Source organism: Agelaius tricolor, unplaced genomic scaffold, assembly GCF_023055355.1.
Source record: "Agelaius tricolor isolate 1412-34295 unplaced genomic scaffold, bAgeTri1.0.p SCAF_10, whole genome shotgun sequence".
Classification (NCBI taxonomy): Eukaryota; Metazoa; Chordata; class Aves; order Passeriformes; family Icteridae; genus Agelaius; species Agelaius tricolor.
This window is the reverse complement of record NW_027269270.1, coordinates 28,229,158-28,253,156: the sequence shown is the minus strand read 5'-3', so window position 1 is coordinate 28,253,156 and position 23,999 is coordinate 28,229,158. Positions and strand designations below refer to the sequence as shown.

The window sequence follows — 23,999 nt, the reverse complement described above, 5'->3', positions numbered from 1 at the left end:
TTTTCCTCTGATCAGCATTTTAATCTACTTCAATCTCCCTTTTTTCAAAATGTCATCATCCTTCCATCTTTTAGTATGACAAATAGAAATAGGCTGGGAAATGCTGGTGCTTCCCTGCTCAGAAATGGTCTTAAATAAGAATTGAAAGCAAAATGACAAGTTCAGAAGTAAAAAGAGCTGGAAATAAAAACAAACCAAAGCAAAAGAGACATCTTATGAAATTATTTTCTTAGAGAGCTAAGTCAGAAAGCTGTGATTTGTCAACCACCTACCTGTAAGATTTTTGTCAATCGTCCCCCTTGAGGGAGAGAATGAAACTGATAAAAATCTTCAGTGAAGGCTGTGAATGTCATCATGCTATTTATTTCAGGTATTTACATTTCCCTAGGCTCATGCCATAATTAATTGAGAGAGACAACCTCTCAAAACACATAAATTAAGCTCTGTCTCTTCACTCTCAAAGGGAATTGGTTTTTTTTTTTCTCAAAAAGAGAGTTGTAACTCCTAATTTCAAAGGGTCCATGCCTTCATCTGCCATGGGGTCCTCAGGGACTTCAGCTTTTCTCTATTGTTCTTCATCACCCAATAGTGACTGAATGCTGGTAATTTAAGCACTGAAGTAACACAGAGCTTCTGATGTGTAAATTCCATGTTGGGGATGGGGACGCAAGATTTTCTTTTGCAGGTTTACCCTGGTGGGGATCTTCAGAGCAGGGACAGCAGACTGAGCCACTTCTGAGTATGCTGAATGCTTGGTCATGGCAGTTTCCCATGCCACCTTGTAGCTGTTGGCATGAACAATTATTCCTTGTTTTTAGTTTCTTAGTGGTGCAGTGAAAATAGAGTATGTGAAATAGGATTAGAGCACATCACACCTAAATTTAACTGAGATGCTGTTGGTTTGGCAGAGTTGGCATAGCAAGGGAGCTCCTTAAAAAGATAATAATATGAAATATATTTTTCAACACATCTATAGTTTTTTCATAGACAAAATAAGTGGATATTATCATTAATTAATTTCCCAGTCAACCTGTCAAACTGCTATATTTTAAACAGTACCATTAAGCGCGATAAAAAATCCATAATTTTTTTATTCATCACTTAAAACTAAGACATGGAAATTATTAAAGAAACAAAAAGAGGAATGTTCTTTCTGGGTGCAGGGTCTGGGCTGCTGAGCAGGCAGAAGGCAGTGTCTGTTTCACACTTTGTTGGAACTGTAGCCCAGCCTGTGTCATTTCCAGAGGTACCAGTGGAGTTCCTGCTGTGCTTGAAGTGAATTGTGTGTCTGGAGCTTTCAGGATCCTGTCTTGTGTGCTCCCAGTCTTTGTCACTGAACTACAGAGTACAAACTACCTCACCCTTCCTCTGTTTTTCTTCTCTCTTCAAAACAGGACCAGGTGTTCCAGTTGTAAGTGTGCACAGGACTAGTAATACTGCAAGTGAGTATACCTTATGAAATAACTAAGTTTTCCTATCATCCCTAATTTCATTGGGGAGCGTGGGAGAGGGGAAAGCAAGCACATGAAGATGTCATGCAAGTACATGAAAACTAATTCATATAAAGTGCTATTAATTACCTTTTAGCAACAATCACATCAGCAAATGGTAAGGAAATCAGTTAATCCTAAAACTTTTCCAGATTTTTAGATATTTTTTGGACTAAATGCATGTGACTCATTTTCTGTTTACATTTGAGTAGATTAGATGGCAGGTGGGTCTAAGTAAATTAGATGGCAGGTTGGTCTTCATCCTTTTCACTTCCTATGTAGATCATGCTGCCATTGCAGTACACCTTCTGTGTTTTTAGAGATGTTTTTAAAGTTACAATCCAATTATGTTGAAGTCAGGTACAGTCCTGGGATGATTGATCATAAAAGCTGACCTACATATGGTGATTTAGTCCTTCTCTTCCATTTCTCAAACCAGAACAACTCCACTGATACTTTCAATGAAGACAAATCCAATAATAAAGGCTTTTTAGGAGGATACTCTATACCTCTATTTGTCAAGTTTTACACATTATTTTCTTGTATATTGATGCCAGTATTTACTGTTACTGTTTCCTGGGTGCTGAGGTGCTTTTTAGTGGAAGACTGTCCTTCAGCAGTTGAATTTTCCTGGTGGTGCAGCAGAGGTAACAGCTCTGCCACCTCCAGCTCCACTGTGACTCCACTAGCATGGAGGTGTGGGTTATAGGAATGGTTATAGGAACTTCACTAGCATGGAGGTGTGGGTTATAGGAATGGTTATAGGAACTTCGCTAGCATGGAGGTGTGGGTTATAGGAATGGTTATAGGAACTTCGCTAGCATGGAGGTGTGGGTTATAGGAATGGGGGACAACTTTTCACTCAAAAGCACTAAACCAACTCTTACAAGTCCTCATTTCATTAATTGGATTATCCTCAGGATTTTTCCCAGAATCCAGAAATCCTGAACTGTACCTGTGTGCATCCCCTTTTTCCTGGGCCAGTCACTGTTCAGTGGGTCTAATCTTGCATGTTGAAGTACCATCCTGATAAACAGTGCCATGCTATGAAGTGTTAATTAATATCTACAATTTAGTTTCCATTTTTTTTTCTTTTTTCCTTTTTTTTTAATGCCATTGTTTGTGTTTGCAAAGCCCAGTTCCACAGCACACCAAGGGCAGGGAGTTTTACCAGCTCAGTAAAGGGGAGCTATTGCTCAAATAAATGTGTTTTAGACTTGTGTGGAGCTCCTCATTTCTGTGTAGGCAGGCTTTTGCTCTTTATTACCTGCATCTAAAGTACTATGGAGTGTGAATTACTGAAATTGAGATTTATGTGCAGCACCTTAGAGTCAAATAAAGCAAGTCAGGATAGAGGGACGTTGTTTGTTGTAACAACAAAAAGCCAAATAATAAGAGAGATAATTTGCCATTAGTGTTTCAGTGCAAGATGAGATTATCCTCTTCAATTCATAAAGGAATGATTAAGGATTATTTCAATTATTCCATCCTCAAACTATAATTATACCATTTTGGTTGACTGCCCAGAACAAGCATTCTCCTCAGATTATCTGTTTTGGCCCTAAGTGAAGAGTTTATTATTTAATTTAAAAAATCTAAATTTTGGAAGCAAGATCGGTAATTTGAGTTAAAAAAAAAAACAAAACAAAACACAACAAATTAGCCATTCTTTCATGTGTAAAAGGGTTGCATCAAATTAGTCTGCAGCTTTAAACCAAGCTGATGATCTTGCTCTTGGCTGAAGTGCAGAAGACAGATAAGGGCATGCAGTGACCACATTTAGCTGTGCTGGCTAAATATTGCCTTGGAATAGGTAATACTGGGGAAAAGGATGCCTGCATGAGGCTTAGGATATTGCCCAGCAGAGCAGCCTTGTGATGCTGCAGCTGCTCTTAGGATTTATCAGAGATGCTGATGTTCATGTTGGTCATCAGAAATTTCCTTGGTAGTGCATAATGAAAACAAAGCCCTCCAAGGCCAGAAAAACAAACTGGATGTGCATCTTTTTGAATTGAAACATAGCTGCATTATAAAAAACTATTTACATAAGGAATTAATTTACAATATTAATTGCAAGATTAAATTTACAAGATCATTGCATATTTGTCCTTTTTGTAAAATTTTTTTTAATCTTGATGTATCTCTGGTGTGATGATTCTCCATGCCTTTCAACATGGTTTTTCTTCCTGTTTTCTAGAGTTTTATGTTTTGGAAAATAACCCTGTGTTGAAAGAAGTTGTTCTTAAGAAAAAGAATTACAAGACTGAAATCAAAATGCTTCACATTGAGGATTACGGTAAATCTGGCAAAACGTTATTTTAGCAAGCCAAAAGTTTTGTTTTAATGTTACTGTTTTTCATCTGTGTAACTACCAGCCTTTAATGTTTTGCTCTTTTCTTAAAAGAATTCCCTTTACAGTTGTCACTGCCAAAAGATTTCACGGATCGAAACCAGTATGCCCTTCTATTAATAATGTAAGTATCTGCTTGGAATCACTCAAAATAATAAAAAAGAGCTCCATAGAAAAGATTCAAATCTGAAATTAGGGGGTTTTTTGTTGTTCTTTTTTTACCTTTTGTAGGAAAATAAAATCTTATGGATTTGAGAAGAGAAATCAAAAGGCTTGTTCTTGAGAAGGTTTTGTGACAGGTGCTGTCTGGTAGAGATGCCTCTGGGGTTTTTTTGTGCTAGTCAAACCTGACTGTGCTTTGCTGTACTTTCATGTTTGGGAGGCACTGGTGTTTCTGATGGTGTAGCTTTAAGAAGTCCTGCAGTGTTTCCTGGACTCTTACTGATCCTGCCCACAGAACATCTCTCTCAGAGCCTGTACTCCTTTTTATCCCTGAGAGAAATGAGTAGACCTTCCAGAAGGGGCTCAGTTGAGATGCATAAAACTGTTTTTAGGAACTCCAGAATGAAATAAAAGTTACTTTTGATCTTCAGTGGTTGAAGGCATGATAGTCATGATCCAAAGTCTGTGGATTTTTGTAGAAAAGCTGCATGGGAGGAGAATGGTATTCCCTGGAAACCTGTGCTGTTCCTCTAAAAGGAGATGGGGTGTGTGTTTCCTGCAGGGAGAGTCAGCCTTTAAGTTGTATCTGCACATGTGTAGCAGAGGAAAAGAACAGAGTCATGAGAGTGCTTGAAGCCTGCCTGGTAAAAGTGGTGATGGCCAGCTCAGGGCATCACTCCTGTCTCCACCTGAGCTCAGCATGGGTGGAGAGAGCTTTCCTGGACCTACAGAGCTTCTTCCAGTCCCAGCTGGAAAAAATTGATGTGAATTTCAGTCAAATGTAGGAGTGTGCTGCTAAATTGATGAAAATGCCACGTTACTGAGCCATGTCACCTGGAGCAGATCTCCCCTCAGCGACAGCACAGGTCCTCATTGTTGGATGTGAGGTGTTTACAGAGCTGAGCTGCTGAATGATCCCAAATACCTCTGCTCAGATCAGATAACAGGACAGAAAGGCACAAACCTGCTTATTTCTAAGCCCAGTTTGTGTTTTAAAACTCAGAATTTTCAGTTGTAATTATCTGCAGTTGTGGAAGCTCTCTGCTTTAATTGGCTCACAAACATATTTTTCTTCCCTTGTGGAGAAACAGGACACATGGATTTTATTTCATCTTTGCAGCATGATCTTGGAGGCATGATTATATTTTAAGCAGCTCTTATACAAGTGCCAAAGGCAAACTGACTCTGTGAGTTGACCTCAGCAGCACTGCAGGGACTTGCAAACACTTGTGCTTATTTCTGTTTCTGAGAGCAGGGAAACACAAAGGTGTAAGCAGCGCAACGCTTCCCTTTTCAAGTGTCCCAGAAAAATACATAATCTGCCATATGCAGCTGTGGGAAAATATGGGGTTATAAACTCATGTATAACCTAGAGAAGACAGAAGAGAAAGATCAGAAACCTGACAAGTCCAAGGCCAGAAATCACAGGAAAAGAAAAAAAAAAAAAAAAGCTAAAGAAAATACTATTTTGAATTGTTTTTGATATCAAGAGTTGAAAGAAGTAAGAACAATATTGAGTCAGGGTCTGAATTTAAATTTACCAAAGTTGTTGCTACCCTGTGAGCAAATAATGTCGCCAAGTCATGATGTATGGTTATATTTTATAATTGTTTGGGGGTTTTATGGTAGGCATGTGGGATAAAAAGGAAAGTTAACAATTTATGAATTCAAATTGTTGTATCTGCATTTATAGTATGGGGACTTTGTTTCTTTTAGGTCAGATTCTTTGCAATACTGAATTCTCATTGTTAGCTTTAGCAGGGGTTATTTCTAGAAAACCCTATAAACTAGTGAAAGTATGAAACTGAAAATTTTAAATCTGTCCTGGCTCATGTACTGTAGCATGTTTTGTGTCCTCCTTTCCCCTAGAAGAAAAAGAAGTTACATTCTTTTAGTTAAGCTATATTTCTTCAGCAGCTTTGTACAGACTTAAAGCTAAGGTTGCCAGCAATCCCTTTTTCTATTAAAGAGGTCCCCAAATGAAATATAAAACTGCAAACTGTCACTGAAGTTATGGGAGGTTCCCTTGTGGGATGATTATTTGAGCCTAATAAATTCTGTCTAGCTCCTGAGAAAGAACTGTTGGATATCTGTGGGTGTATAGGGGGTAATTTCTTGACCTACACAGCTCCAAATTAACATCCTAAGGTTTATTTCATGATCAGAAGTACTACTTTCAAAAAAAAAAAGAGAAAAGTATTCAGGTCCAAGGAGAACATGTAGCTTTTATAGGGAACATTGATTAGTTGTGGAGATGATATCATTTCCCAGATATTTGACTCTCCTGAGTTCCAGAGTGGTACTGTTGGGACTGATGGAGAAACACCCTGTTCCTACTGCCACCAGTGTTAGATGAGAACTGGGGGCTGATAACAAGTGCTGGCTTTTGCACTGCTCAGCTGCCCCTGCTTTCCTTCTTCCATTCTCAGCCATGGTATGATTATCATTATATTCCAGCTAATGAGAGAAAAACCTTTGAAAATGAGTGCTTATCAATGTCCTTGGTAAGAATGTTGGTTTAATTGTATGCCCATTTTTTTGGAAAGGAGATTCTATAAAACATCTTGATCCAGGAAACATGCACTTAGAAATAGAAATCCAGAAGATACAAGAAACAGAAAAGTGGAGAATATTAGCAGAGAAGTGGTGTTTGCTTTCCCATCTCAGTAGCGCTGCACTTTTAAGAGTAAAAAGAGAAAAGAGGGAGGAAGGTGATGAGTGATTTTATTATGGGGATGATGTTTGGTGTAATCTGTTACTTGGGTTTTTTTTTTTCAAATCACGTAAAGCTGGTAGCCATTTCAAAGGTGGATGACTATGAAAAGGCTTCTGTATTCATGCAGGGATGTCTGCAGGTAAATTTGAACTTCCAGCACATGGCTCCCAGATGCCTGAGTGTTAAGGCTGAATCCTGGAAGGAAGCTTGTACCAAAGCAATCTGGTCCTGATGTGAAACCTGGGTGTGAACTGCGTACAGTTCCATGTAGATATCCTTAAGCTCAGTTTAAGGACCAAGACCTGATTATGCTGTAACCATCAGCATAAAGATTGGATGGACATTCATCCATTAGCAGCTGCAAAGCAAGATGCAGAACTCAAATAGTAGGTCATTGTATTGCTGTGTTAAAATTTATGTCCCTCTGGATGGCTGGGCTGTCTAACAGATCTCATGTAGAAACCAGTTATGTTGGCTGGCACTCCTTTTCTTTCCAGAATTGTGATGAGTAGCCCATAAAATGTTAAATAGATTAAAACACTTTCCTTTCTTCCATTTGTTCTCCTAAACCACTGATAATGTTTCACACTCAGTTTCCTTCTGATGTAATACACACAGTGTAACTATATATTAGAGAGCTGCATGGTAATTGCCTGAAAAAGTGATTACCATCTCTTTTCTATATAATTAAGATCAAAGTTTAAATTTCAAATCCTTGATTTCCTCATTATGGTTCACCTTACTCATTAAAAAAGTTGGAAGATACTCCTCTTGGTAACACACAGGAAATGATTAAGTAACGACTCTGGCATTTAATCTGGGTAATAAAATCAGATCTGATAATCATTCTTTATTTTGCCTTGATCATAATTAACCTCATTCCTTCAAATGTGTAGATAATGTATCTTAAATATCAGTATCTATTATTTAATGCCATTTAAAGTTGTCCAACATGTAAATTGATATTGTAAAACTGAATCAATTAAAAGATTGTCCTGGTATTTGAGGGGGATTTATTTGCTTACTTATTTTTTTTATATTTTGGTCATAAGTAGGGGTTGGTTTACCTGGATTTGAACTGATGAATGTTTTGGGCCTTGCACAAAGAGTCAAACATGTTTATGCCCCCAGTGAATACACTCTCAGGACTGATAGCAAAATGAAGCAGTAGGGTTGGAAAGTCAATTTTTTTGTGCAGCTTTGAAAACAAGCCATTAAAAGACTATAAGAAATATAGACAGGCATAATGCAAATATTGGGAAATATGTGTCTGCTGTCTCTCTGTGGAGGACAGAAGCACACCTCAGATGCTCAGTATCATTTTATAGTGGCAACTGAAGAATAAAGAGACCTTTTGGTGCTAATAGGTGTTCTGATATGTACCTCAATGGAAATAACTTTAAAGGCTTATCACAGACTATTTATATGGACATTCTTAAAAATAAACTGGCCACTGGAAAATTGCTTCCTAAAGCAATATATCAAACAATCCATCACGCAGGGCTGGACAATATGTAGTGTTTGAACTCTGAGCCCAAAAGTAGCCAAGCTATGACCTCCAAAAGGAGCTTAAGAAACCAACACTGTCAGTTCTCACCCACTGAGAGACTTGCTGAGGTTCTGTTTGTTGTCCCCTTTTTATTGGAAGAATTCACTTTGATTTTTTTTGGTTTTAAGCAGTTTCTGGCGTAGAGAAGGGCTTATAACTGTAATGGTGCTTCTCCTATTCCTAAGTGTCTAGAAATATAACATATATATATCTATATCCATCAGATGTGTGTATAACCTAGATATAGAACATGTATAAATCAAATGTGATTACTATGTTAGTTTTGGTCTCATATTTAAAGGGAGGAAAGCAGGCTGACTCACAATGTTTTCACTTGTGTGGAATGTATTAATCTGTTGGAAGGTTACCTAGTCAAACATGGGCATTTCTATGTATTATTGTGGAAAGTTGGAATAACTTACTAATAATTGTAACTGGTCCGAGGCTCATTGGAAGTAATGATAAATACTTACCTTGGAAGTAATGATAAATACTTACATTGGAAGTAATGATAAATACTTAGTGAAAACATCTGTGTCAATGTGAAGTGCTTCTGAAAACCTTGCTCTGTGCAGTGAGCAGATAGGGGAAGTATTGTTCTGCTCCTTATTGCAAATAATAATGATTATATACTTCCTGAGTATATACTTTTCTGCAGAGCTTACTTGACAGTATTTGCAGACTCATTGCTTCACAATGTTAGTAATTAGTATAATCATAACTGAATTGGTTAAGAACACCAAAAAAAAAAATACCCTTCTTTTCTTTTTATAAAGCCAAGTATAAGCCTGGTGTGCAAGATAATGGTAAATCAAGCATAACATGTTGTGGCTGAGTCTGTTACCAAGTAATCCTGATTTCAGTGCATGATTTAGCAACTGAATAGATAGGTCTGACTGAATTTGAGAACACACACGTTCATCATATGCTTGCTAATTAACTGAGTGATTACCTTGAAGATGGTCTGTGTTATCCACAGTCAAAGCCAGATACTGAATCAGCACATTATTGTATTTATAAGACAGGACTTATTGGAGGATATTTTTTCTCTCTTTCCTCCCCAGGGTTTACATAAGTAAAGTTTACATAAGTATTTGGCAAAATAATAATTTCTGTCTTCATCTTTCTTTCACCTTAGACAGGATATTCCCACAGACCATCCAATTTAATTTCCATACAGCCAGCACAGACACTTTTACATTTTAATTTGCATTCCACTGGCAGATGCAGCCTGCATAGAACTATTTTGCATTTTGTACAACTTAATGGTAGCCTGTTCTTTTATTCTGTGTTTATCTTGGGGGAAAATAATGACAAACTTCCCTTTTAAAACTGACATTTTATTTTCTTTGTAAGGAAAATAGTGTATTTGGCTTCAATGGAAAATCTTATTGTTCTTCTAGAAACTGCATTCTCCCATTCTATTTCACCTTTTGTGCTGTAAACCACCTTTTTTTTTTTGTCATAAAATAGACTTATCACTCCTGCCTGCATCCATTTCTTCGTATGAATTTTGATGGAGAAAATAGAATTTTCTCCAGTGTATGCTTTAGTCTTCTTTGTACTGTATTTCAAAAAAATCTATTCAAGAATACAATAATGCAATTATTTTTGTTTTCTCAGGTGACATCCTTCTTAATAGTATTATATATCCTACAAAATGGTAATCAGGATGCTGAATGAATTTACCTCATTGTGTGTTCAGTGAGACTTGACAAATTCTGCATGAGCTTTCCCAGAAGTGAGCTAGCCATTAGTGATTTTGTCTGGGGTTTTTTCCTTCACTTTATTATAAGCAGCACTACCTGCTTTAATTTTCTGTGTCCTTCAGCAAAATGTATTCAGGTACTGGCAGCACCGCAGCACAATGGTTATAAAGTTAAAGAAATTCTTTTGCTGCAGGGCTTGCAGCCCTAATGGGATGGTATTGATGGAAGTGACAGTAGCTCAGCAGGGTTGCATAACCAACTGAACTCTGCCACGCAGGCTAAATAAAATATCAGAGCTCGGCACAGTGCATCACATTGTCAATAGTCTTCGTTTGTGTCTGGTGTGTTGGTATTTGCAGTGATGAAGCTCCAGGCAGCCAGTTGGTTACAGATAAGTTTCACATTGACTGGGACTCAGTGCTTGTCAACTCTGATAATGTCATCGTAGCTCGATTTGATGGCAGAGGGAGTGGATTTCAAGGCCTCAAGATCCTACAGGAGGTCCATCGGTGCTTAGGATCAGTGGAAGTGAAGGACCAAATAGCAGCTGTAGAGTACGTATGTGCAAACTCTTCTTGTCTTTCACCCTGCCTCCACCTGGATGAATGAGCACTTGGACTAAAGCTGCCCAGAATGTTTTATTTGCATTGTTCATGTTTGGTTTTTAATGCAGTTGCAAATTTTGTAAACCGTAATCCTTCCATTACAAACAGCAAGTAAAAATCAAAGAGGTGTTTTGGGGTTTTTATTTGAGTTGGTGCTTCCTTCTCTTTGATAGAGCTGTCCTGCTCTGTGCAATCCAAATATGCCACCTGAGCTAATTCATATTTGTCTATATTCCATAGGTAAATTCTTGCTGTCCACATTAACATGTAAATACATTTGTGTAACAACATTTTAGGTCTATACCAGAGGATATTGCTCTCATTTAGACCACTAGAACTCCATTTGCTTTGTGCAATTACTCCAGAATTCTGTAGTAGAAATGAGAGTATTTTGGCAAATGCCTGCTATTTCTCATTTGCATTATCATTCTTAGACTGATATGATTCTACCAGCTGCAGGAAAGAGTAATTTCTGTCTGTGGAGTAGTTATGCATAGCTTGGACAGCACTCCTTACTCAGGGTGCACATGTCAAAATGGCACATACCAAGGTCTGGATGGATTTTTCCTGGGGTTTCCCAGGGAAAGACGGATTTTAAGCCAGATATTTTTTCTTTTGAAAGGGGTCAGCGCTTCACCCATTCCATGAATAAGCAGATGTGTCTGATATTTGCCCTCAGGTTATTCTGTCTTTTCTGTATAAAATTCACCACAGATGATTAATGGCTTTGATGAGAGAATTAATTATTTATATAATTATCTAGATTTAAGAAGTTCCATTCACCTTACCTTCCTTTAGCTGGTGCTAGGCACCTGGTCAAAGCCAGTCATTTAAGCTCTAGACAGTGGAAAATCCTGGCATTTCTGAGGGATAACTCTCCCCAGACTGAGAGAAGTTTCCAACATGTGTAGGAGTGCTAAAGGGTATCTCTCTTCTCTCCATTAACTGAAAAGCAGGTGTAAATGGATAATTTAGACAAGATGCTTAAATTCAGATATCTAAATTAGGTGAGATTGGCCAAACACCAACTGTTTGCCTTAGGAGAAAGGAATTAGGAAACAAATCACATTTCCCAGTGCAGTACTACTTGCATGGCAATTTCTTAATGCACAAATAATGTTATTGACATACTATATTCAGAAAGTAAAATCCACTATTTTAATTTGACAAAATTAAAAAATAAACTTTTTTTCCTTTCAGATCACTTCTGAAACAGCCCTTCATTGATCCTAAGAGACTGGGCATATTTGGAAAGGTAATGTGCAAAAATAGCAGGCTATATCATCATGGTTATTTAAGAAAGTGCTGTCAGTTCATAAACAAATATATATAAATATTTTCCAAAGACAATTTTAGTTATTAAAACAGGGAGGAAAAGCCATCCATAGTTTACTGTCTGTTCTGTACAGTATTTTTTTCTCAGAACAGGTATTTAAGTCAATAAAATCATTTTTATGCTATAACACTATTTGCATTTCAGAATCTGAAGGAGAAAGTATTTGTTAAAAATTCTGCTTTCTGCTTTCTTTAGAAATTTTTAATAGGGACTTGGGTTTTGTGAAAGCTTGTTTATTACAGTTTTATGTTTGGGCTGCAGTTAAATTGACAATGTTGTCCTGTAAAATACAAGTTTTATATCTGAATGTTTTACTGACCCTTGAGCTTAGCTGAGCACCTACCCTGTGGTACTGTCAGCAAGCTCCTTGTTGCACCAGTGAGAAATCTTGCCTTTGCTGTTTTATCAGCTGTGTGTCATTGCCCCTAGCATGAGATACAACGAGGCAAAGGCTCCACTTTTAGTAGCAAATTAATCAGCATTTTACTGATGTCTTTTAAAAAGCAGCAATTAGAAACACCCCACAACTGCTGCTTCATCGATGAACCGGCATGTGCAACCTTTTAAATTTGTTAAATTGTTTTGGGGTTTTTTTATTATTAAAAATGAAGCTGTTTTCTGCCTTGGAGCTCAAAGCAGTAACAAACCCTGATCAAGTACGCCCCAGTTATCACTTTTAAGAGCAGCATGCGTTTCTCCATGAAGTGCCTTAGTTCTCACTCTGCTGCTGAGCTGCTGCACAGCCTCAGGCAAGTCATTTAACCTGCATGTCTCAGCCTGTCTGGATGCAGGATGAGGAGATTGACATTTACCTCCTGCATGGTAGCATTTTGAGGACTGGCTGATGTTTGTGACTGTTATTAACATTTCACATGAACATGACCTTCCTCAAAGATCTGAGCTCCTGCTGTACTCCTTGAGCTAAGAAAGAAACTCTCAGTGCAAGAATGGGTCAAAACCAGTATTTGGGTTGTAAGGGAGCAGCCAGAGATTTTCCAGCTGGGGATGTAAAGCAGGGCCAATTTCATGCACCACGTGATCGTGGCACACACTTCTGCTCAGGTTTTAATGCCTGTTGCCAATCTATGTGAAAGTACACAGGCATAGAAGCATCAACATTTCTCCATATCCTCTTCCCCTTTCAATCCTTTGATTGAAAATACTGTTTCTGGAATGAAATCCCTGAGCAGCCAGAATTGCTTGGTTTTGCCTGCAGAAATTCTTTTCATTGCTACTTGAAAATTCCCACTTGTTTTCTGCCAGATTTGTCAGTATCTTTTTTCCTATGAGTGATGTGACGAGACAGTTACTGAAGAGCATGCCTGTAACCATGGCTTTACATATCTGCCAAGACCTACCCCCAATTCTGTTTTCTTTCACAAAATGTTATTGATTGCCATGTTCCTGCATTTATTTTCTGAAAGCAGTGTTGAGGAATGAAGAGTGGGAAATTCAATAAGCTTTCAACACTGCTTTGAATTCAGGGAAATTTCCCCTTTCCAAGTTAACCTTTCAGGGTTGTTTTTTTTTTTTTTACTTTCAAAAGAAAAAAAAAACATAAAATTTAAAAGTTAGTTTTATAATTAACAATAAAAATATATTTAACCACTTCTTAGGGTTAATTGTATTTTTCCTCCACTCTGCTTGTTTTAGAGTCAATTAAAAATCTTTTTTTAAACTCATTTCTTTTATATCACATACAAGAACATGATAAAGAAACAAGGATTTTTTTTTCTTTCTATGCATTAAATTTGCTGTACTGATGGAATATGCACTTTGCTTGAAAATAAATTGACTTTGTAATGGCTTAGTGTTGATCTCATAAAACTGGACATGCACACTTTCAGGAAGCTCTCTAAGAGGTTTCAGAGCTAGACAGAAGTAAAATTCCTGTCACAATTGATGATGGCAATGAGGCACAAGAGTAACAAGACTGTCCAGAAGGGCACAGCAGGGTAAATTTCCAGGCAATCTGCCAACTCCCCCTTGCTTATCTCTGTGAGGGGTGCAAGCCCAAGTGATGCCTGATCCGAGGGTCTGAGCTGTTAGACAGCCAAGTGTGGTTCCATGGAGTTTGTGGTTTTATTCATGGAAGTGAAAAGAGAGTTTAAAAATAAGTTGCAATTCTACAGCCAACGTTTTTCTTCAAAATGTGGCAATTAGGCTGCAACCCCAGAAACCCAGCAGGTGAGTGAGGCAGCACATGTTCTTGCATCAGGGAATATGGAATAGCAATGTCACTGTGAAATGCTTCTAAGAATTTATAAAGAACTCACTCTGTAGTGTTTTTGTCCTGGAAAGCCTGGCTGGAAGGAAGGACACAGGCACAAAGGGAAGAAACTCTCAGGAGAATTAAACAAGCTCTTAATGAAAGCATGGAATAAATAAAAAATAACCTGGCAATACCTATCCTTGGATTAAAATTGTGCTGTGGAGCTGGACAAGGCTGGGCAAGACACAAACAGAATATTAAACAAAAGTAAAAGCAGAGAAAACCCGGAGGCAGAGGAAAGTTGCTATTCTTTTAAGCTCTTTGAATTACACAAATTACAGAAATTCTGTCTTAGGTGAAATCTGCTCCTGCTCATGAACAGATCTGGATGGCTCTTGGCCCCCTGGGCTAAAATTTGTGTGGGAAAGGAGTAACTCAGTTCCCCACACATTTCCTTTGAAAATCCAGCTCCTATTTGGTATTTTCTTCAGTATGTCCATCCCTTAATATGGATTGATTGCAGAGAACAAGAAACCTCTTTACTTAATATTTCTTAAAGAAGGTTAAAGGGTTTTTCAATATTGCCACTCTTCCACAGGAATAATCTGTTCAATAAATATTTAGACATGAAGAACAGGAGCAGGCAGCATTTGTAAAAGTCTGTGAGAAAACTGTAAGCACTTGATGCATTATCTTTTTTTGGATCAGCTGGTGTTTTGCATTATATTTTCCCTGTCATGGGATAATTCTGTCTTCCTGAAATGTGTTGTGCCAAACACAAAACAACAAAAACAACAAAGTACTTGAAGAAATACCAATTTTTCAGTACCAATGAAGGGAAAACAGATGGCAAGTAGAGAAATTTGAGGAGCCTGTAATATACGACTAAATCATTGATTCCAGGAACCACATTCAAAATTCCATTTTCTGTGAGTCTAGAATGATTACAGGTGTACAGAAGTGGATTGCCAGTGTCATTTCAAGGAAATCTGTGGTTTCAAGTTAAAGCTTTCAAAAAGATTTCATGACTCTCTGGTATCAGCTGTTCCAGGGGAAATGTGTTAGACTTCAGGGATGGTGAAGAAATGTTCAATACTCATTAACTGCATAGATTAAAAGTCATGATCAGGTCAATGGGATCTTTATGCGCCCTTAAACCATAAAAATTATACCACTGGATTAGCACAGTGGCCTTCAGCTTTATTTTTGCTAGAATGAAATAAATAAACCAAAATTTCCATCCCATTGTTAGGGATATGGTGGCTACATTACATCAATGATCCTGAAATCCAGCGAGCGGCTCTTCAAGTGTGGAGCTGTGGTGTCACCAATCACAGATATGAAGTTATATGGTGAGTAATCCCTGACCTAAACCTGTGTGATACTTTATTCAAAAGACCTTTTATTTATGGAGCTGCTCTATTTTAACTAAGGGCAGATAACATAACAACGTTAGTGAGATTTCAGCTCACTGTCTTGGTCTCTCCTGTAAATGAAAGTAAAGCTGATACTGGGACACTTCACCAAAACCCACAACACACTTGTTATTACTGACAGCACTGATTTTGCAGTTACCTCATTTCTTAAGAATCCTTTATGTATATCAGCATGAATCAAATCTTTTATTAGGAATGAATCCTTTAAGGTTCACAGTGAATTCCCTACAATATCAGTCATGTTATCATTCAGTCGCAGGTTATTTGGTTCTGTATGTAAAGTTTTGGGTACTGTGATACACAGGAAACCAGACCAGATTATTTTAATGGTCTGTTAGACTTTCTTTGGGGTTTAGCATGTGTTTTCTTTTGGGTTTGGGTTTTTTTGTTTGGGGTTGGTTTTTTGTGTTTTTTTTTTTTTTTTTTCTATTTTAACTATTTAAAAGTGGGTTTAAATGTTGCATCAAAATGATACATTCTGTGTCTCTAAATGAACATCTTCATGGCTTAAATAGCTTCTGAAATTATGGGTTTTAAAATAGAAATAACTTAAATTCACAAGATTTGTTTTGTTTTTATTTTTACAGCATCAGCTTTTTCAGAAAGATACCTTGGGATTCCATCAAAAGATGAAATCACCTATCAGGTAAGTTAGCATAAACAAGTAACTTAAAATGACCATTTTACTCTTAAAATGCAATTCAATCACAGCTTTGTGTGTGTTTGTTCACTAGGCATCCAGTGTATTACACAATCTTCATGGTTTAAAAGAAGTGGATTTGCTAATAGTTCATGGGACAGCTGATGGTAAGTATTTACAGATGCAGCTAATTTGGAGTCAGAGCTTCTAACAGGCAGGTGTTGAAGGGCTGATGAGGCACACACCTAGCAAGTACATTTGCAGTTTCTTTTTCCCTCTGATAGGATTTTTTCTTTTGTTTCAACTGTCAATTCTAACTCTGAACTGGTGAAGCTTTTTTTTTTTTTGCTGAGGATTTGCACCTTTTAGGTTCTGTATGTTCTAATTTGTTTAAATCTTGTGGACCACTGTGATGCTAGTGAAAGGTATTACATGAATAATTAATAGTACAACATACATTTTTAATGTTGTCTTAAATTCATACAAATTCTGCAGAACTATCAGTACAGCTGGTGAAGTACATCAGCAAATGGGAAGTTAATCTTTTCATCTAAGTAATTACAAGGTACTTGCAAACCTTCTGAAGCTACACACAGAACCTTTTAATAGCACCAATACTTTTAGCAGTAGATTAAAACAGAGAATGAGTAACACAGGGTAAATTCTAGCACTTTAGATGGAATCATAAGATGTATGAATTGAGATAATTTGTAATTGCAGATTTCACTGCAGTGTATTATTCTGAACTTTCTTAACTGATGTCTAAAGAATGGGCTTTGATGCAGGCACAAATTACAGTGATGCAAACAGCTGCTCTGTACAGACTGACATGCCTACTTCTTCCCCAGTATTTTCTGGTGGATGTGGGATAATACAAGGTTTCTTAGTCTGAAGAGATAACTGCCTCTCAGTGGCAAGGGCCAAGGGGACAGTGCCCATGCACAGCTCGCACAGTGCCAGCCCATCATCCCCGACTTGCCAAACCCATTTTATGGATCCAAAGTGCAACCAGAGGGGTGCAAGCCCTGTCCAGTGCTTCTCCCCAGAGCACAGCAGGGAGGGTTGAAAATAAACTGGGTGACTGAGGGGGCCTGAGGGGCTCAGGTTTTACTGATTGCAACAGGCAGCAGCAATTTCTGCCCCTCTGAACCGAGCTGGAGGGAACTGGGGCTTTGGTGATGTCTGAGCAATGCAGGGTGCTCTGGCCTGGCAGTGTGATTGTCTGCTGTTCCTGCTCAATATCACATCCAGTGACACTGCCCAGACCACTTGCAGCCTAAACTCTGCAGGGTTAGACATGGTAATCATGGCTTTGCCACACAAAGATCAGGTTACTGATAGGTTCCAGGAAGTCCATTACCTAAAGAGTGGGGTGTAATGACCCCGTGGGAGCAATAGAAAATGCAGCGTGCTTTCTTTCCAGCAAATTAGAAGATGCCATGATGTTCAAACAGAATGGTTTTACACACTCTAAGCTATCACATCAAGGGTAAACAGAGGAGTCCTCACTAAATGACAAGTGTTTACCCTGTAAATCAAGGGTAAACAGAGGAGTCCTCACTAAATGACGGGTGTGGCTTCCCCTGGGGCTTCCAGCTCCTTCTCCAAAACCTCTGCTGTAACACCCTGTTGCTGCTGGGGCTGGCCTTGGAAATAGTCAGCTTCAGATCCAGGAATTACAGAGCCTGGAAATGTTTTCAGCCAAAGCTGTGTAACAGATAAGTATTTCACATTCCTGTAGCTGTTTCTAATAATATCAAATGTTTTCTTGCAGCTAAAGTTCACTTCCAGCATTCAGCAGAACTAATTAAGCGTCTAATAAAAGCTGGGGCTAATTACACTATGCAGGTATGTGCACCTGTGACTTTTCCTATAAACATAGTTGAACATTTAACCTCCTATTGCTATTTCTTCACTGCAAAGGATCCTCTCTACCACAACACAGTGGTATTTCCTCAATTTGCAGTTAGAACTCTGTTTAATCCCATTTTTTCTCACTGTTTGTATGGATATCAGGAGCTGTATCATCTTGTTCTCCTGGGCTCTTTCTCCTCTCTCTCATCTTTCTCTTTTCTACCTGTTTATCCTACAATTATACAAAGTGCTCTTGAATCCATGGACACCCTTTGTAACATGAAGATGTCACTACTTTGGGTTCCTTTTTACCTAAAAAGGTATTGGGTCACATGAGAGTAATTTCCCCTTATTTTCAACATTTACATTTTTTGGAAGAGCACGACAGAGCCTCTGTCAAGGTACAGGCTTGCATGGGACGCACCTGGAGCACATGGATGCTGCTGGCAGAGGGTTTTGGTTGAATCAGTCTCTCCAAATATTCCTGATGCTTGTTGGCCATTGCAAACCTTGACCCTGCTGGGCTTAAGGTGATCCTGTAGTTTGCACTGGAGTGTGAGCTCCTGTCAGGGAGGAGGTGGCAGAAAGGGGCTTGGTGCCACTTGGGGAAGCAAAAAGGACTTGAAATGTAGAACTGTTCCTGCTGCCAATGTGGTTTCAGCTGAGGTGATGTGAAGGCCTGTGGAGAGAGGAAGAAGCAGGAATGACAGTTCTCCCAGAGGAGCCCTGTTGAGCTGTTCTCATGCAACCTTCTGATAACCTGGGTTTGAGGAGGCAGCTGAAGCTTTTTGCCTCAGGCCTCCTCAGGTCTCTTGTCTTGTGGCCTGGATTTCTTCATCCAGCCTGCAAATCTTTGCTTAGCCTCATTTGGGAGAAATTCCCAGTGGTATTTTTTTAAGAGTTAAAAATGCCCACATCCACCCAAGGGGAGAGAGAAGATGGGCTTTGGACCAGATAGGAAGATAGTAAAGATATGAATAAAAAGGGTTTTTGCCAAACACAGAATTTGAAATATTGAGAGGTCCTTAAAAGCATGAGGCAATTAATCCTCATGGATGTTAATGGGATTTGGATGCCTAGGCACTATTGAAAATGCCAGCTAAAGTAAACTGTTGTAAGCACAATGGCTGAGAATATAATTTTTTTTCACTTCTGCAGATCCCACTGCAGTGGTTGTTTTATGTAAGTTCAAATTCCAAGAGAATGAGTCTTACTTTAGGTTTTATTAGCTTTCCTTGATGCCATAAAACTAATGCTATCATCCTGTTGTCTTCTAAAACACGTTGGAGATCAGAGAAAGAAAATTAGAGCCCTAAATATTTGAAAAGCCTTTAAAAACTATTTACTTTTTTTCCTTTCTCCTCTGCCAGATCTATCCGGATGAAGGTCATAACATTGCTTCTGAGAAAAGCAAATATCACCTTTACAGCACAATCCTTGGGTTTTTTAGTGCTTGTTTAAAGGAGGAGACACCAATTTTACCACAGGAACCTGAAGAGGATGAATAAGGAAGCCTATTTGTGTAGTACTGAAGGGGACTTACTCTGCAGCTCAATAAAACCTTAAATAAAAGTGACTGTAAGATTGCAGATTCTGCAGAAGCTCAAGGGCAGCTAAAGGATACCACAGTGGAACAGCACATTTACAGACAATGAGCTAATAAACTGGAATTCAACTACAAAGTCCAAACATATTACCAAGGGACAAAACCTTTACCTTTGTGGAAGGTCAACTGTTGGTTACAGTTTCCTGGAAGAACTTAGTTTTGCATAAGTGTAGGGTTAGTGCATGTTTGTTATGTTAAGCCTCACTGTTGGTTCTGTAAGTGGTTGCTTGTTTTTTGGTTTTGGTTTTTTTAAATTTAAATGCACATCTTTATTCATCTTTGCATAAGGCACAACCTATCATAAGTATTATGGCCACTAATATTCTAAAAGGTGAACTGGAATCTAACACTGTAATGTTACAATAAGTGCAATTCTCCTGCTGTCTATTACACGTAAGAAACCACAGAGATAATAAAGGGCACGGTATTTTCTCTAGTTTCTGCTCAAAGGGGATATTGTCTAGTGCATCATATAACATGGTTATTGAAAATTATTTCCCCCACGCAATTTAAGCATTTACAATTATTACTGTAACTATTAGTAACCAATAGGGGTCTTTTTGGTGGTGTGCTCTTGGTCTTTATGTACATACCCAGGAATCCCTAAGCAGAAAATCTTTCTGAGCTTGAAGAAACTTTTTCAAGATGTAATTGACAGCTGTATTTAAAACGATATCTGCAATTGAAATCATTCCCCAGTCCAAAATGTATCTATTGTTTCCTTAAAATATGTTTGAGTTGTGTTTTGGTATTGTTTATAGTAGTTAATAGTTTGCTGGTTACACTCTAATTTTAGAATATGCTACTTTGTCACATGTAAATTAGATACATAAATATTAAATTATAGTTTCAGATAAAGAAAGTTTATTAACAATGTATAATGCCATTGAGTAATACTTTACTCCTCAAATGAGGACATATTTTGTACAGTGCATCTTCCTTTCCTCCCGTCTGCTCTCAGAGGTAATTCTGATGTTCATCACGGTGGTGACGTAGCTCCAACACACCTTTAGTTCTTATTCCAAGGCTGCTCATTCAGTCTCATGCAACAAGATTTAGCTTAACAGCATCACAGAGGAATGAAATGTTTTTCATTCAAGGCAAAGGAAGATCCGACAGACTAGATTTTATTATTTATTCAGAGGGCGAGCCCCTTGCGCATCCATTTATTTGCCAGGGTGAAGTACAGCAATAGAAATTGAAACTATGAAATAAACAAGGCAGCCAGGTTGGGTCTGCAGAATATTAACTCTGATCATGGAAAGCAAGTACAGTGTGGGTTTAATTTGGGATATCTTCCTGAAGGTACGTGAAAACTCCTGACAGATGCTGTGCCACTTAGAGGGGAATAGCTGTAGTTTTCTTATTTCTGGATATATTCCAAATACTTTCCTATATAATTAAGGTTTAATTTCTTGCAAGACTAAAATGAAAGTAATTTTTGAAGGTAAATATGCTATTTAAGATGTAAAGTTCTGCATATTTTATGAGAATGAGAATTGTTTTTAATGTAATGAAAAATCACCTGAAGCTTTTTTACTCATTACTTCCTTCTGGAATATTTTCTTTCACTGTTAGGATTTTTTTTATGATGCAAATAATTAATTTGTCTGAAAGGCGTGGTTTTATGGAACACTGAAAAGTCTCTTGTCTTTTAATGTTTAGTAATTCTCTCGTTTTGTTAGCAATGTTCAACTATTTTTCAATTAGTTTAATACAGTTTTAATGTGCAATGATATCTTGTTTGGGTCCCAGTGTCACCACAAAGTATGGCTTTGCTTTGTGGTATTTATAGGACATATGGAGTACAAATGTATAGTGTAGGTAGGGTATAATTTATAGGGGCTACGATGTGCACTACAGTAAGATCACACAAAACAACAACAGAAAAGTAAGAGCAGAAGTCAAACAAGGTTTTGCAAATCCTGTTTTCCATGGAGGAGCGTCATTTTCAAGTCTTCTGTTGGCTGGGACTGCTGCTTTGTGATTTTATAAATGACACCTGTCACTTAATAAACGCTCACCTGACAACACTGCTGCTTCTCCTAACCAGACATGCTCAATGAGCTCCTCATCTAGCTCAGTTCACTGAGGTTTTTCCCAGTTTGAGCCAAATGCACATAAAGGAAACACAGGCTGTGGGCGTGTGCTGAGCACGGACTCGGCGCGCGGAGGATTTGGGAAAAGGCCGATTGCCCCCAGATGTGCTGGTTGGTGTTCCTCTGCAAAGCAGCCACGCCGTGCTCGTGTTTGCCATGTCTCACACTTGGTTGTGTTAGTTACCTGCAAAAGGAATGCTTGTGTCTCAGCAGTGCTCAGGAAATGTTATCTCAGATCTTTGGATCCTGCACCTCCTCCTAACTCTGTTTTAGGCCCCCATTCCCAATTCATTCTACCCCAGCATCCCACCTCCAGCTTTCCAGACTCTGAATGTGTCATAGGACATGGCCTTCTGTGGGAATGCCTTTGGCAAGACTGGTGCATTTAAAAAATGTGTTATCTGAAATCTGGGTGGAAATGTGGTATGCTTTTAATGTTTTCATGGTTTCTCACACTGTCCTACAAATACAGATATTTTTATGTAATTGTGTACACAAGGGTGAGCATCAGACATAAATTAATTGCTTTTACTGATATTTTTATCCATGAGTTGATATTGCAAAAGTGTTTGCCAGATGCTAGTTAAACTGAAGAATTTAGTTTAGAATTTAGTAGGATGTCCTTTTACTTTTGCTGATCTGTTGAAATAATCCTTCCACTTACAACACAACTGAACAGTGCTACCTATCCGATTCTACATCATAACTAATGGCAATCATGAATTACTCCAGGTGATCTACAGTAGAGAGCAAGAGTTAGTACACATTTCACTGAAACAGCACATGTGTAGACTTTTTGTAGCTTATCTGCCGTTAAGCACCATGATGACATTTTAGGTCTGAAAAATTGCTGTTTGATTCAGCTGTCCTTAAAATATGACACTTACTAGAATGAACCTATTTATGGAAAGCTAGGGAATCAGCATATCCATTTAGTGCTTGCTAGAGCTTATCTTTACCTTCTTGATTTCCTCGCTCCTTTTTCTGCTACTACAACTTGCAAAATCTATGAAACCTGTAGGTCATATTGAAATTTCAATTATATCACAAAACCAGGCATAACTGCATGTCAATTGGAACACTTTCCCCAGATTGTTGAGTACAAAGAAAGGCTGATTATTTTTTAAAACTAATTTATTTAATCTTTTGGCAGCAAGGATGGAATTATTTATGACCTGGTTCTTTCAATGTCTGCTGTGATTTGCTATAACCAACTACTCCTTGTTGCTCAGTTTTTGGCATACGTAGATTTTTCTTTGTGGCTGAAAGTGAAGATGATTGTCTCTGTTCTCTCAGCTCTGGCACTTTGAGTATGGAGTCAGGTTCATTTAATTGAGAAATTGCACCTTTTAAGGCAGAAGAGCTTGTATTTGATCTGAAGCCAAAGATTCTCCTTGGAAACTTGGAATATTGAGTGTTGACTCCTCTAATAAAATGCAGAGGATACAAGGTGTGACCTCGTATCCCTCCACACAGGTTTATTAGACTTCAGAGAAGAAACAAGAGAGGAAGAAGACCCAGAGATCCTGAATACCACTTTCTTCTGCACAGTTTGAAAGTACCCAGGCAAGGTGCAGTGGTCCTGGTGTTTTATATTTACTGCAAGTAACTCATCCTGGCAAGTCAGTTGCCTCCAGGGAAGGAAGAACCTCACTGTTATTGATTACTGATGCATCTTCTGCACCTCTTCAGTGGCATTAGGATTCCTTCTCCTTATCCCCTGGATGATTTCAAGAGTGCTGCAGAGAATGGGGAGCTCCTGGGATGTGGCTAAGGAGAGTCACAACTTCCCAGGCACCTGGAGCTTTGAAAAGGAAAGAAAGAATTTAGTTAAACTTCTATCTGTTGAATTTCAGACATGAAAGTGGAGAAGGAGCCTGACTTCAAGGAGGTAGGTGCATGACAATGTTAGTGATTCTGTCATTGAGGGGGGGTAAAACTACAGGCATCTTACAAATGCAGCACCTGAATGTGCAGTGGTGAGTAAAATATTTGTTTTCCAACGTCTGCAGATTACAGTGTTGTTGGATTGGGTATTTGGATAGAATTAAGGAAATTAAACCACCCGAGTGTATGCAGACCAAAGTGTCCATTAAACTCAGGACTAGACCTCTTTCCTGTATAATTAGTTTAGAAATCCAATATCCTATTTTACCTAATTGCAACTTATCAACAAAATTGATTTAATAATGCCTATACTCCATGAGGACACAAATTTTATATATATATACAATT

The 23,999-nt window shown here is 38.2% G+C and overlaps 1 protein-coding gene across 2 annotated transcripts in view; it reads left to right on the top strand.

Moving 5' to 3' along the window:
- The window catches only part of DPP10 (dipeptidyl peptidase like 10), a 437,773-nt gene extending 416,075 nt beyond the window's left edge, over positions 1–21,698 (top strand). For both annotated transcript variants that reach the window (XM_071435373.1, XM_071435372.1), the window contains exons 17-26: positions 1,395–1,442; positions 3,688–3,786; positions 3,895–3,964; positions 10,336–10,530; positions 11,782–11,836; positions 15,382–15,481; positions 16,153–16,211; positions 16,300–16,372; positions 17,980–18,053; positions 19,430–21,698. In XM_071435373.1, the coding sequence (XP_071291474.1) occupies positions 1,395–1,442; positions 3,688–3,786; positions 3,895–3,964; positions 10,336–10,530; positions 11,782–11,836; positions 15,382–15,481; positions 16,153–16,211; positions 16,300–16,372; positions 17,980–18,053; positions 19,430–19,567 (911 nt within the window). In that variant the 3' untranslated portion in view covers positions 19,568–21,698. The remainder of the gene's footprint in view (positions 1–1,394; positions 1,443–3,687; positions 3,787–3,894; positions 3,965–10,335; positions 10,531–11,781; positions 11,837–15,381; positions 15,482–16,152; positions 16,212–16,299; positions 16,373–17,979; positions 18,054–19,429) is intronic.
- The last annotated feature ends 2,301 nt before the right edge of the window (positions 21,699–23,999 follow it).